The sequence below is a fragment of the Brachyhypopomus gauderio genome, chromosome 1 (assembly GCF_052324685.1).
Source record: "Brachyhypopomus gauderio isolate BG-103 chromosome 1, BGAUD_0.2, whole genome shotgun sequence".
NCBI lineage: Eukaryota > Metazoa > Chordata > Actinopteri > Gymnotiformes > Hypopomidae > Brachyhypopomus > Brachyhypopomus gauderio.
Window position 1 is genome coordinate 575,886 of NC_135211.1, and position 14,342 is coordinate 590,227.

General features: G+C 44.7%; 2 protein-coding genes across 2 annotated transcripts; one reads left to right on the forward strand and one right to left on the reverse strand.

Annotated features, from left to right (window-relative positions):
* Positions 1 to 1,364: 1,364 nt before the first annotated feature.
* Positions 1,365 to 7,768, forward strand: psmc3 (proteasome 26S subunit, ATPase 3). The gene is made up of 11 exons (XM_077002544.1): positions 1,365 to 1,514; positions 2,305 to 2,385; positions 2,473 to 2,598; positions 3,689 to 3,793; positions 3,985 to 4,047; positions 4,157 to 4,294; positions 4,576 to 4,719; positions 5,204 to 5,449; positions 6,899 to 7,044; positions 7,189 to 7,270; positions 7,470 to 7,768. Exons 1-11 carry the CDS (start codon positions 1,473 to 1,475, stop codon positions 7,578 to 7,580), a joined length of 1,284 nt encoding a protein of 427 aa, XP_076858659.1. The 5' UTR covers positions 1,365 to 1,472; the 3' UTR covers positions 7,581 to 7,768.
* A 311-nt stretch (positions 7,769 to 8,079) lies between these two features.
* On the reverse strand, positions 8,080 to 10,438 carry aplnr2 (apelin receptor 2). Its single transcript, XM_077002663.1, has 2 exons — positions 10,263 to 10,438; positions 8,080 to 9,934 (listed from the first exon to the last, which is right to left on the reverse strand). Exon 2 carries the CDS (start codon positions 9,710 to 9,712, stop codon positions 8,450 to 8,452), a length of 1,263 nt encoding a protein of 420 aa, XP_076858778.1. The 5' UTR covers positions 9,713 to 9,934; positions 10,263 to 10,438; the 3' UTR covers positions 8,080 to 8,449.
* Positions 10,439 to 14,342: the final 3,904 nt, after the last annotated feature.

A 14,342-nucleotide genomic window follows, 5' to 3' on the forward strand; every position in this document is an offset into this window, starting at 1 on the left:
TTTGATTTGGAAACATAAAGGCGTTCTTTTAATGTGTCTAATAATTTGTATAGATGCTACACAAATGCCATCCTCAGTGATTGTGTTTTAAAACCACTCAAGCAGTAGACTGCAGTCTGGAAATGTATTGCTGGTTTTCCGCTGACCTGGGGCAGGAGAGATGGTTTGGGGACGGGTGGTCGATTGCGGTGATCTCACGCACACAAGCTCCAATCCAGAGTGGCTCCTTTCCAGGCGCATTTCACAGTGAATATAGGGGCGGGGGTCCAGGCGTTACCATTGCTTCATGAAGTTCATTGGAAGGTGCTTATCCTGGTGTTTGTCTCACAGCGTGTCCATCCTCGCTGACTGGTGGACTGAAGAAAGAACTTACTGTGCCAGAGCTGTGCATGTAGCTCTTGAGATGAGTTGTGTTGAATGAGTTGTGTTAATGGCTCATTATCTGCTGCCTGCGTGGGGATGTTGTCGTGCAGCCTGAGGTGCCGAGATGTGTCTGGTGTCCCAGCCACAGGTCAAGGGTCAAGCCCATGGAGAGTTCACCCATAGCAGCTAATCCATGTGTGGTGTCTCCACACCCAGTTCCATGCAGGATTGAGAGGGCTCCATGTTCACTGCTCTCTCTGGCTCCCTGGTCAGGCACGTGTGGTTGTATATTTGTATTAACATACAATTGATCCAAATAAATGTAAGTGCTCCTTTTCTTGACCTGTAGACCATATTTGTTCCATCGCCTCATCATGGATATTTACATGAAAAACAAAATGTACAAAATACGGAGGTTTTACGGAGGTTTAAACATATTTGAACTTGATATTAGAAATTTGTGAAAACTAAAATAAAACATGCATTTATATTTTTATTTTTTTTATTTATCTCTGGATGTGGCTTCGCTACATTTTTTTTACATTCTCTCTCTATATATATATATATAATATTCATATAGTTGTTAAAATTGTGCTTGTGTATGTATATATGTATGTGTATATTATATACATACATATATATATATATATATATATATATATATAATGAATGAATACAAGTGAAAGCATAATATTAATGTACCCCTTTCTCAAAACCTAAGGACGTTTTTACAATCAACATAACTACATCCACATTTTTACAACCAGTCAACATGGTGAACAGCATAAGTGAAAATCTGAGATCAATACGTTGTGCACTTTGTAATTGTTATAGCTATGTGTTTTACAACGAACCGTAATTAAATGATTGTAGATTTGCGGTATACGCACAAAAAACGAATTTCTCGAATGTTACCCTATGATGGGGCATTAAACCAGGAATCGATTATATGAGAAAAAACGTTTTGTCCAAAGAGAAATACCTGACAAAAACGTGTTAGTGAAGTATGCAGGCAGTGCTCCTCCGAGCCGGGAGGCGGCAGTCGTCCCTCACCCCCACGGTTAAAGCTCCATGAACGCAGTAAAGGAAAAGCAGTCGGTGGTTGCAAGATGTCGTCCCTGAATGACCGATCAGTTTGGGATGAAGTGGAGGTTTGTTTTAATTTGTTGTAATTATATGCTTTTTTAAATTAATACAATCAGCAGCGTCAGCTAGACACTATTTGTATCTTGTAGCTGGATAACTAACCGTATTAAATCGGGTGTGTAGTTCACTAGCGAGCCTGGCTGGTGTTCAGTCTTCCAGCGTGACTCAGTGAAAATGGGTGAGCTGATTCTCCCTGTGAGAGACCGACCCGGGATGATTAAAGACTGACCCGAAATGATTAAAGACCGACCCGGGGGGTGGTTAAAGACCGACCCGGGGGGGTGATTAAAGACCGACCCGGGGGGTGGTTAAAGACCGACCCGGGGGGTGATTAAAGACCGACCCGGGGGGTGGTTAAAGACCGACCCGGGGGGTGGTTAAAGACCGACCCGGGGGGTGGTTAAAGACCGACCCGGGGGGTGGTTAAAGACCGACCCGGGGGGTGGTTAAAGACCGACCCGGGGGGTGGTTAAAGACCGACCCGGGGGTATCTGGGCCAGGACTCGGTACGTAGTGATTAAGACCAACCCGGGGGTATCTGGCAGCTCATATAGACACGGCTGTTCGCAAAGCAACATAGTCTGATGCGTTTAGCACCCTTGATTGTTAGCTGGGTAGCAAGTGTTGGATTACAAACAGGAAGCGGGTTTATCTGATAATTGAAGCGTACATTCACGTTACAAGAGCGAAGGGTCGAGAAACCAAAGCTACGTGTTTATAATGAGTCTATATGTATTTATGAGCGCAGTTCACTGTTGCCCAGTTGGACTAAGCGTAACCTCTTGGTTTTGACAGGATGGTATCGGAGAGGAGGTGCTGAAGATGTCCACGGAGGAGGTCATCCAGAGGACACGACTACTGGACAGCGAAATAAAGGTACCGTGTAAACGGTGATGCCGAACACGTCCTGATGAACCAGCTCAAGAAGATGGAGCACTCAGGTTTCTTCTTGTTTGTCGTCAGATCATGAAGAGTGAGGTGCTGCGGGTCACCCATGAGCTGCAAGCTATGAAAGACAAGATTAAAGAAAACACAGAGAAAATCAAAGTGAACAAAACCCTGCCTTACCTCGTCTCCAATGTCATAGAGGTAAGACGCATGTGCAGATTTGATACCCCCAGGGTTTGTGATTTTACATTTACATTTACGGCATTTAGCAGACGCTCTTATCCAGAGCGACTTACAAAGTGCTTTGCATCAGATCACAGAATTCATCCTAGGAAATAGTACAGATAGGCCAGAATTCAAGATTGAGTCAGACTTCTACTAAACTACGAGTCAATGTCATTACCTAGTGTTTTGCAAGTTAGACATTTGCCAAGAAGCACAAATAACCATAGACAGACATATAATTTAAGAACAACGGCAAGTGTTGAAACATCTCCTTTGACAGTCTTGAGTACGCTGATCTCTGAAGGCCTGCAGGACTTTCAGTGTGTGTTCTCAGACAATAGGATAGGATGCAGATTTTGAGTTGGACCGTCTTGACGGTCTGGGTGCTGTAATTGAGTATAAATGAGTTTCTATTTGTTTTTGAGGTCTGTTCCTTTAACTCAAGACAAATGATCTTTAACAGTGAGGTGCTGCTGCAGGTTAGATTTCAAAAGGCAGCAAGAAAAGGAAAGTGAGGTTATACAGACCTAAGTAAAGTAAGGTTATACAGACCTAAGTAAACTTGGACCTTCAGATCAGTTCAGAGGCTTAGAGCTTCAAAGCTGAAGTTATTGGATGGCACATTTCAAAATAAAAAACAATATATATAAAGTCTTCTCTGTCTTATGTAGGGCTTTAGTTTATTTAAACACTTTGCTATTTTTACCACTGATCTCTGAGTCAGAATCTTGTTACAAGAAAAGTTTAAACAACATCTTAACACTGGCTCAGGGACCACAATCTGACCAAATTCTTTACATACATCAGGTTACACACAACATTACTTTTCCCCAAACTTGTAACTGCCCTGTCAGCCTGGTCTTGCTTAATTGTACAAACTGGCACCAGAGTTGCACGTGAGGTGGTACTCGTCCTGTAGCTTTTAAACCAGGCATGCAGCTGTTAGTGTCATACTATTTAAAAAATAATTGTTGGTTGTACACTGAGGCAAACTCTCTTGTAGTGCATTGTTTCTGCTGTGCATGCTGGGTAATGTGAGTCTGGACATTGTTGACCTGTTGTGCAGCTGTTGGACGTGGACCCAAATGACCAGGAGGAGGACGGAGCCAACATCGATCTGGACTCCCAGAGGAAGGGCAAGTGTGCGGTCATAAAGACGTCCACCAGGCAGGTGGGTCCAGCCATGGCCACTCCCCCTCCCTCGTAGCACAGCCCATGGCCACGCCCCTCCTTCACAGCCCAGCGATTGAGTGATTTTAATGGAGAGTGTCTATTCATTAACATGCTGTGTCCATCCTGTTACTGTGGGTGTCTCACCCGTGAGACATGTACTGATACTGCATGTTGTTGGACCATCTGCAGACGTATTTCCTGCCCGTAATTGGCCTGGTGGATGCTGAGAAACTGAAGCCGGGTGACCTTGTGGTAAGTGAGACCAGAAGGAAGGGAACTGTACAGAATCATAGGCAGAGTCCTCCACTCTCTTATGGTGCAAACTGGGTTTAAATGTGCTGGTGTGTGTGCATGTGTGCAGGGCGTTAATAAGGACTCCTACTTGATTCTGGAGACGCTGCCAACGGAGTACGACTCCAGGGTGAAGGCCATGGAGGTGGATGAGCGTCCCACTGAGCAGTACAGCGACATCGGTGGCCTTGACAAACAGATCCAAGAGGTACAGGCGCCCCAGCACTGACCAGCGCTCCGCCCACATGTCTGTCTGATAGTAACCCTTACATTCAGTTCCGCCCACATGTTCACCTCTGACACTGACACTTCAGCTGTGTGGGAAATGAATTCCTTGTGACTTATATCTGTAAAAGGGCTTCCATAATCTTGGCTTGTGAAATGACCGTGTGTGTGTAGCTGGTGGAACTGATCGTGATCTCGTGTGTGTGTGCTGTGTATGTATCTGGTCTTTGTGTCTGTGTGTATATCTGGTGTGTGTGCACATAGTTGGTGGAGGCCATTGTCCTACCCATGAACCACAAGGAGAAGTTTGAGAATCTGGGCATCCAGCCCCCTAAAGGCGTTCTGATGTATGGACCTCCAGGCACCGGGAAGACCCTGTTGGCCAGAGCCTGCGCTGCACAAACCAAGGTAGGTGCAGAGACGCGTGCCTGTGCTGGAGTCCCAATACTTTTGTCCATATGCTGTGTCTTGGTGTATTACATTGTGTATCTTTATCTTTTTGTCAGTGCTTTTCAGTGTCATCCAAAATGCACTTCGTTTGTTCGTGTTCAATTTACCTGTAAGATCAGTGGTCACCAGTTCAGGCTGCTGCTATAACGTTTCTCACTTGGGTAGGCTAACGGAGGGCTATAGAGTCCCATCACTCGGGTAGTGTAATGGGGTTGTAGAACGTTAATGCAGACTGGAGAAGTGCTCACTCTTTGGAACAGGTGTTGGTGTTGAATTTGCTTTCGGGTTGTTTCTCCCAAGCTCTACATCATCGGTCTCTGAACAGTAAAGTATAATTTACCCTGAGATGAACTCCTATGGTATACACATTTTGGCCTTTCTCTAATTTGTCTGTCTGTGGTTTCTCTCTCTCTGCCCCACCTGCCCCGTTCCTCTGCATCAGGCAACGTTCCTGAAGCTGGCTGGCCCTCAGCTGGTGCAGATGTTTATAGGAGATGGTGCAAAGCTAGTGCGCGACGCCTTCGCGCTGGCAAAGGAGAAAGCCCCTTCCATCATCTTCATTGACGAGCTGGACGCCATTGGCACCAAGCGCTTCGACAGTGAGAAGGCCGGAGACAGAGAGGTGCAGAGGACCATGCTGGAGCTGCTCAACCAGCTGGACGGCTTCCAGCCCAACATGCAAGTCAAGGTACCTGGGTTAAGGTTCAAGTCAGGGTACCTGGCACGGGGTTCAGCAAGTTCATGCGAGCTGTGGTTGATGTCCGCACATTCATATTTAGAATTGGGCATTGACTCCTAACTAGGGGTGGGCGATATGGGGAAAGAATTTTAGCACGATTTTTTTACATAAAATCACAATTTCGATTTTTTTATCACGATATTCCATCCAAAAAAGGGGGGGGGGGGGGCTACAACGCTTTCTTTCTAAGCAGATTTTAATGAGTGACACTAATAAATATAAAAAGTGCACTATTGCACTAAATATACAATATTTCCCAGCACGTTAAACTTAATTAAGTTACATATTTATACATATAGTCGAAATGATTCGAAATAATTTGCTTTTTTATCACATTATTTAATGGTTGTTTATTTTCAAAGCGCCCAATCTTAACATCTTTACGTTCTCTCATGTTTCACCCTGAAATTACAAGAGGCTTGTATTTGTTAACGTAATACAGGAGAACTGTTCAGTCAGACAGCTATTTATTGTGAAACGAAGTAGTTACAATTTCAAGCATTTTCAAGCACTTTAATCTAAATTCCAGCACTTTTCAAACCTGAAACACAAAGCAACATTAAAATTCGTCAGGTAAATGTTTCTTCCTGTTTTCGAGGGGTGTTTCTTTATACTACCACATATCGTTTCCGACAACACTGCAAAGAACACGGAGTGAAGCGGCAAATTTAAGTACTTGTATAAACGCTTCCGCCGTTCGCGGGGGTTCGCGTGCAATGTGCGGAGTCGCGTGCTACGGTCACTCGTGAAAGTATAAACCACCGAGGCTGCAGCTTGTGAGGCGGCTGCCCCCGCTGCCTGCATTGTTTCACTTTCTGCATATTCCTTGGGATGCCTACGTCTCAAGTGATTGAATAAATTTGTTGTACTGGCATCGGACGTTTTTACATGTTCTTTGCATACTTTACATATCACGGAAGTTTGGTCTTGGTCCGTGGAAGAAAACCGAACCGAAAAACCAAACCAATTCCATATTACAGAGGTAAATTTCCTCTTCGTTACCAGCTCCTCGGTTTGGCTTTCAGCCATGGTTGTCCACTTTTAGTTTTTACAAACACAACATGGAGGCGTGGAAGACGCACAGTTCGCTGTGATTGGTCAGTCCTACGTCGGCCGCATCGGCGGGAACCAGTATAAAAAAGTCATTGCGCTGATTGGCAAAGGCGATCTATACGATTTCTCTCATTTGGTAGATCGCCTGCGATTCTCCACTCGTTATCGCCATTCACGATTTTATATCGTCATATCGCACACCCCTACTCCTAACTGTTATTTATTAACTGGTTCTCTTCAAGCTCCACATTCACCACAGACACATGGTGTCCACAGTTCCTGTACCAACACATACTGGTGTTGCCAGTCTTTTGGTGCTGATGGCAGGTACATTGTGTGTTTCAGGTGATCGCTGCCACTAACAGGGTGGACATCCTGGATCCTGCACTGTTGCGTTCTGGACGTCTGGACCGCAAGATCGAGTTCCCCATGCCCAACGAAGAGGCCCGCGCTCGTATCATGCAGATTCATTCACGGAAGATGAACGTCAGGTACAGACAACACAGGCACATGCTGCCCCACGGGCACACGCTGCCCCACAGACATGGATCAGCATTCTCACTCTGAGAAACTCAACAAAAAGGTTCTCATAAGTACTCAACTCTGTCCCCGTCTCCTGTCCCCTCCTTGTCCAGCCCTGATGTGAACTATGAGGAGCTGGCCCGGTGCACTGATGACTTCAATGGAGCTCAGTGTAAAGCAGTGTGTGTGGAGGCGGTAAGAACATTTAATATGTAATTATCCTGCAGTGTGGTCACACATCAGTTAGATGAGCACTGGAAAAAGCATTTCTTTGTTCCTTCCTGCTTGTGATTTTCTGTTGCCCACTCAATCTGTGGTTTCAAGATTTTTTTCTTAAGCGTTCAGTAGTAATATCGTGTTGATGTTAGCAATTTTTAACGTGTGTGTTTTCCAGGGCATGATTGCTCTTCGTCGTGGTGCCACTGAGCTGAATCATGAAGACTATATGGAGGGTATTCTGGAGGTGCAGGCAAAGAAGAAGGCCAACCTACAGTACTATGCTTAAACCTGGGAAGCGTGTGAGAGTGCATGTAGTTATGTAAGGTGGTTGAGTGTCAGGGTGAACCATGGCTTCAGTACTGTAGATGTACGGAAACTGATTGGTTCAATTTGGATACAACTGGCTTATGACCATATGGAGTGTTTTTCAGTTTATTCTTTGTGAAAATCCATTAAAGTTTTTTTTTCCATGGATTAACTACTTGATTATTTTATGTGTAAATTTGGATGAATGTCTGGGTTGAATAAATATATGAAGCGGCGTGAGCCCTTGATGAATGTCTGGGTTGAATAAATATATGAAGCGGTGTGAGCCCTTGGATGAATGTCTGGGTTGAATAAATATATGAAGCGGCGTGAGCCCTTGATGAATGTCTGGGTTGAATAAATATATGAAGCGGTGTGAGCCCTTGGATGAATGTCTGGGTTGAATAAATATATGAAGCGGCGTGAGCCCTTGCTGGTTTGTGATGAATAAGCATGAATGAACACACAAGACTGGATGATAAAAACAGAGCTTTGGGGATGTTTTAATAATATGCGTCACATACACAATTTATCACTGTTCACACAAAGATTTACACAAGTACTATGAATGGCGTTAAAATGAGTGTTGTGTATGCCTGTGTTAAGGGGGATGACCTTTGTGAGGCTGTATTCAAGGCCAGCACAAACACAAGTCTATGAGAAGTGTAGTCTGAAATGATATTTTTTCACAATTAATTAATACCTGCTAGTTGTATAACAGTCCACTGTGTGGTCTAAAGCCTTGAGGTTCCTCCAATCAAAACAGTTTGCATTCAGTCAGTACAGTTTGGGTCCAGTCAGTAGTTTGGATTTACTCAGTACAGTTTGGGTCCAGTCAGTAGTTTGGGTTTATTCAGTACAGTTTGGGTGTCCCTGCACCCCTGCTAGCTCCTCCTCTTCGGTTTCCCTGTTTGTTCCTGACTGTAATATGGTGCCTTTGCCGAGGGGCTCTCTCCCTTGCTCAGCCCTGCATCCGTCTCTCCTGCAGATGTGGCGAACTAGGCCTTGGCAGCGTTGGCGGAAGGTCGGATCACAGTAGGCGTAGAGCAGAGGGTTCAGGCAGCTGTTGGCGTAGCCCAGACAGATGGCATAAGGGTGGGCCCCCATCAGCCAGCGGTCAAAGTCGCAGGAGTAGGGCAAGAACTCCAGTTCCACCAGCACAGAGAGCATTTTGTTGGCATGGAAGGGCAGCCAGCAGAGGACGAAGGCCAGGACGAGCGTGCAGATGACACGAAGGAGCCTGCGCTGGCGTGCCTGGTCCGCCCGGGGTCCCACACCAAAGTGCTGAGAGAGGAGGCGGCCCAGTGAGCAGTAGCACAGCAGCAGCACCGTGAGCGGCAGCAGGAAGCCCAGCAGAGTCGACTTCAGCCCCAGTGCCGCTGACCACAGCACCTCCGCCTCCTCTCGGGCCGCGGGGTCCAGGTGGTCGGAAACCACGCCCGAGTAATCCATGTCACACAAGCACTGTGTGGTGACAGCCTCGCCCTCCTGCCAATCACCCTCAGCCTCCACCTGCACCTCCAGCACAGTTCGTAGGAGCAGTGCGGGAAGTGCCAGGATGCAGGATGCTGCCCACACGCCCCCCACCACCCACCGGGCCCTGGCTGCTCTACCAGGCACGTCGCCTCTGCTGTGGCCACGTGCGATCACGTGGTAGCGCTCCATGCTCAGGCCGGTCAGCGAGAACACGCTGGCGTACATGTTGAGTGCCACCAGGTAGCTGCTGACCCGGCAGAGCGCACTGCCGAAGGGCCAGTGATAGTCCAGCGCCGTGTACACCGCCCACAGGGGCAGAGTCATGATGAACACGAGGTCTGCTAAGGCCAGGCTGGAGATCAGACACTCTGTCACGGAGCGGGAGGGTCTGGGGGGGCAGGGGGGTGGTTCCTGGGTCTGCTCAGAGCTGAAGCAGCTGCCCTTTCTGCCCCCTCCAGTATGTCTGCCCAGGTACACCCACAGCACTAGGCTGTTACCGAGGGTCCCTGTGACGAATGCCAGGAGGTAGACTGCTGGAATCAGCACACGAGTGGCATGCCATTCGCTGTAGTCGCACAGGGGGAGGGCTGAGGGGGAGGGGGAGGGGGAGGTAATGGGCCACTCCAACTCAGACATGGAAACACTGCCTAGCGAAGGCTTATCGGGGTACAGTGAGGAGAACCTACTGCTTGTTTAAAGTTTCACGTCATTTAAGAACCACATCATGACTGGCTTGTGATGGTTTTCTTGCAGTGTTGTCTCTAAGATTATAAAACTTCCCTATTTTCCACTATCAGCACACTGATAGGACACCCATCCTGTTCCAGATCACTTTGCCTAAAATGTCAGCCAAGAATTCTGCAAAAACAGGATATGGAGAGGAAGTGTGAAATATATGGACTAATATTCTCATTTAAACATAATGTTTAATGGTAAAAGTCAGAAACATATGTCTTTTAAATCTTTACTGAGGTTTGCATTTACTGATCAGTTTTGCTTTTCCTTCTGTCACCTAAACCCTGACAAAATTATGAAATGCATTTTGTACATAACATGTAATTTATTCTTATTGAAGCAGTAGAAAAATGATTGAATCTCTTTTACTCTATACATTTTGCAGCCACAACTGGATCACCAAATAATATCACCATATTCTGGTATTTCAGGAAGATTCACCCAATCTTACCTGCTTTGGTGTCTCTCTGTCAGCCGACTGTCACGTGAAGAAACTCAGGTCTGGTGCATGCTGGGACATCTAGATTAAAATCGAGTGTCTTTATTAAAAATGTCTTGTCTAGATTTTCCACAGTTCCACACTTGCACGCCTACGCAGCTCTTGAGGACATGATGGTGTTGTGTGGGAATCCCAGACCTCCTCCTGAAGACTTAAATCTTCCCCCTCCTGTCTCCTCCTCCTGTCTGCTGTTGCCCCCCCCCCCCCCCCCCCCCCCCCCCCCCCCCCCCCTGTGGTTCTGTGAGATCCCCAAACAGGAGTCCTGGGTTTTACAAGGTAAGTAAACTGTACACAGTGATACCAGCATTGCTCCGTACACCTCAGCCATGAAAGGGGCTGTGAGCACACAAAGCCTTTAATGGCGCCCACAGACAAACATTCTCACACAGTCACTGCTCTCCAGCAACATACCAGTCAGTGAATGAAGACACAAGTGTGGTGCCATTCAGAGACATGGTGGAGGGTCAAGCATGAATCAAGCAAAAATCAGTCATGATGTAAGACAGGTGCACGTGAAAGAAGCCTGCACTGGCGGTGTTTTCACATCGGTTCATGCACAGGGAGATGAAGCCAGGTTCTTGCAGCTCATATGTTCAAGCACACTTCTCCAATCATTTTCATTAGCATTTTACCTTGAAACTTTAATAGTGTACTTTTCAAACCAGCGTGGTTTTATTATTTAAACTGAAAACGTGATTACAGCCAGTACTGAAAGACACGCTAGTACAGCATCAACAGGTTTAAGTTCCTGTAGTTTTTTTGGTACATTTACATTTCTGTCCCTCGCTCCCCCAAACTCAACCACATTTAGACTTCACCTTGTTTTCATGTGCAAATGTTCTCTCATGTACTTTTACAATCCTTGTGATGCAAATATATTTCAAATATTAAATGCAAAAATAAGAATATTGCAAACAATGTCATTGTTGTCTTGAGTCCATGATGCTTTCATGACACTGTACACACAGTGTACACGCACTGTCCACACATATAGGTGAGGAAAACGTTTGTATCATATTGTACTTTCTTTAAAACTACAGACAGAAGATGATACCTGGAATTTTAATATAAAAAATTACTCTGAGTTACCAACAATTTAAGTAATTTATTTAAGTCCTTATTTAGTTTTTCTATTTCCAAACACCACCAGTAGTTCATGTATGATTTGTAATCAAGAATAGGATATAACATCGAACGGCCAATCTGTGAAGAGCCCTAATCAAAAGATACACCAACCTCATTCTCCAAAATTAAAATAATGGCCATCTTTTCCAAACAATGGGGTGAGGTGAAGGGTGTTTAACATGAGGAGTGATGTTCTCAAAGGGGTGAGGTGAAGGGTGTTTAACATGAGGAGTGATGTTATCAATGGGGTGAGGTGAAGGGTGTTTAACATGAGGAGTGATGTTATCAATGGGGTGAGGTGGAGGGTGTTTAACATGAGGAGTGATGTTCTCAAAGGGGTGAGGTGAAGGGTGTTTAACATGAGGAGTGATGTTCTCAAAGGGGTGAGGTGAAGGGTGTTTAACATGAGGAGTGATGTTCTCAAAGGGGTGAGGTGGAGGGTGTTTAACATGAGGAGTGATGTTATCAATGGGGTGAGGTGAAGGGTGTTTAACATGAGGAGTGATGTTCTCAAAGGGGTGAGGTGAAGGGTGTTTAACATGAGGAGTGATGTTCTCAAAGGGGTGAGGTGGAGGAGGAGCATGAGGAGTGTTCTTGCCACCCACTAAGATCAGCAAACATAACAGGAAATAGACCTGCAGGCTGAAGGGTCATAGGTGAACGTCCTGGTCCCTCTTAGTAAAACAGTAAAAACACAATGACCAACATGGTGTCCAGCTGCTATCAGACTCCTGTGCAGTTTTTGAATTTGGTTATATGCAGTTTGGTTATATAAGCACAATAAATACACATTTTCTTTCTTTCTGTTTCCAAAAGTGGATGTAGCATTTGATCCAGAGCGATGTTAGCTCAGAGTTCTTGGAGTGCTCATATTTTTCATTTCAGAAACAAAGCTCAAAGTTAAATCCTTAGGATGTCAGTAGCTATGGAAAGCCAAAGTAGACAATATTCACCTCAAAGCAAACACGTTATTAATGAAACAGCCATTTGACGTAATGTTTTTATGCTGCTTTTGCTTATGCTATATCCCTTCAAAAGCTGCTTTAGAGTACAGTAACAAGCTCCGCCTTCCATCTTGACAGCGAATAGAGCTGAACTTTGCTGATGCTGAGTAACAAGGCCGGCATGTAAATTCCTTAATTTACTTATGATTCATTTCCCTATTATGAATGTTAATTTTATTTGCAGATTTTGTTTTTTATGTTTTCCAATGCATCCAAATCCAGGGAATATTGTAAATGGACATATTTTGCACACTGATATAGGTAACAGGAAGGTTAACATGCTGAGGTTGCTGATGCCAAACTGGCTGCAGGTCAGAAGCAAGATAGTCATCACAATCTCGGCAGGACAGTCATCAGACTCTGAAAGACTCTCAACCTCACAGGAATAAGCTGGACAGCCATCAAGCTCTGAGAAACACAGTCTTCAAACTCTGAGAAGGACAGTTCAATCAGGACAATCAAACTGCTAAACTCCCAACCTCAACAGGAATTCATGACACACATGTGCAGTGCAAATAATGTGAAAGTAATTTGAAACAAAATGAAAACAGATAACTCGTATTAATTCTGAAAATCATGAAGTTCTTTCTGTTTTATTGAGGTACCAGTTTGGTCCCACTCTTGCTCTTGTTCCTGTTTTAATTGCAAAGTCCACATACTGTATCTTCTCCGGTGTTTGATTTGGCCTAGAAACATCTCCTAGAAACATAGACAAGACCAGTTGCTGCTTCTTGAAAACATCTATAACTATTATTCTCAACAGTGTGAATCAACAGTTATGTCTGAAAACCTCCCTCAAATGTTTCCTCTGCTCTTTGTAGTGAATGGATTCATTCCAAATACTTCATGCCTGCTATGTGACAGCCACTCCTCTTGTGACAATAATACTGTTGCTGCTTCATTATTGATAGCAGAGATCAGCTGCAATCTCAATGCTTATTTGACCCCATAGACTGAACTACAGCACGTCTACACTGACTCCGTATTTTACTGAATAGACAGAAAGGATGTCATATGTGAAGTGGAATAATGGTGGTGGAATATGGCAAATCCCATGAAATACCCCACAAACTCCATAGAGACAGATGTAGAATAGATGTATATATTGTTTCACTGTAGTTTATGATACGAAAAACAACAAAACCAAAAATGAACACACCAGACGTCAGGATGGACCACACTGACTGACCCAGATCAGGGAGTTAGGGAGTGACTCGTACACCAACTCTCTGACTAGCCAAGAAACATTTACAAACCCCAAAACAAACAGCAGCTAACCCTATGATGTGACATACATATAGTGAACACAAACCAATTTGTTCCCATATTTATAAAAATATTACAAGCAAGGGTGACCAATGAACATGGTGTACATAATTAAGATGATAAACGACAACAAACTAACCAAAGCAAATACAGGAATAAAACACCACATCACAGAAACATAAACACCACGGCACACAAACACCATAACTCAGAAACACAAACCAAGCACAAATCCTTTTCCTTTACTAGTGCTCTGACGTCCTTCATCTTCTGGAGTTTCTATAGGCCACATGGGTGACAGGAAAGGCCCGTGAGGAATTGGGGAAGGTCAGACCAAAACAGGAAGAGATCAAGGCACAGATCAAGAAACTAGCAGGAACAGACTCATACCTGAAAAACATAACAGAGCACTAACACAGCACACAAGCAAGTTATCCAGGAAAATATTTCCTAATTCAGAAATAGCAAAAAACTCTTCACACTCATCGACCAAGACAGCAGCTATTGTGAACAAGGCACTGAAACATGAATGATCAGAGAGGCTGTACAAGTTAATCCTGTAGGAAAAGAGGCCAATACACCATTTTAATTGACAAAAGTAACTATCTTGTGTTAATGTGCCATTTTAATCAAAAAT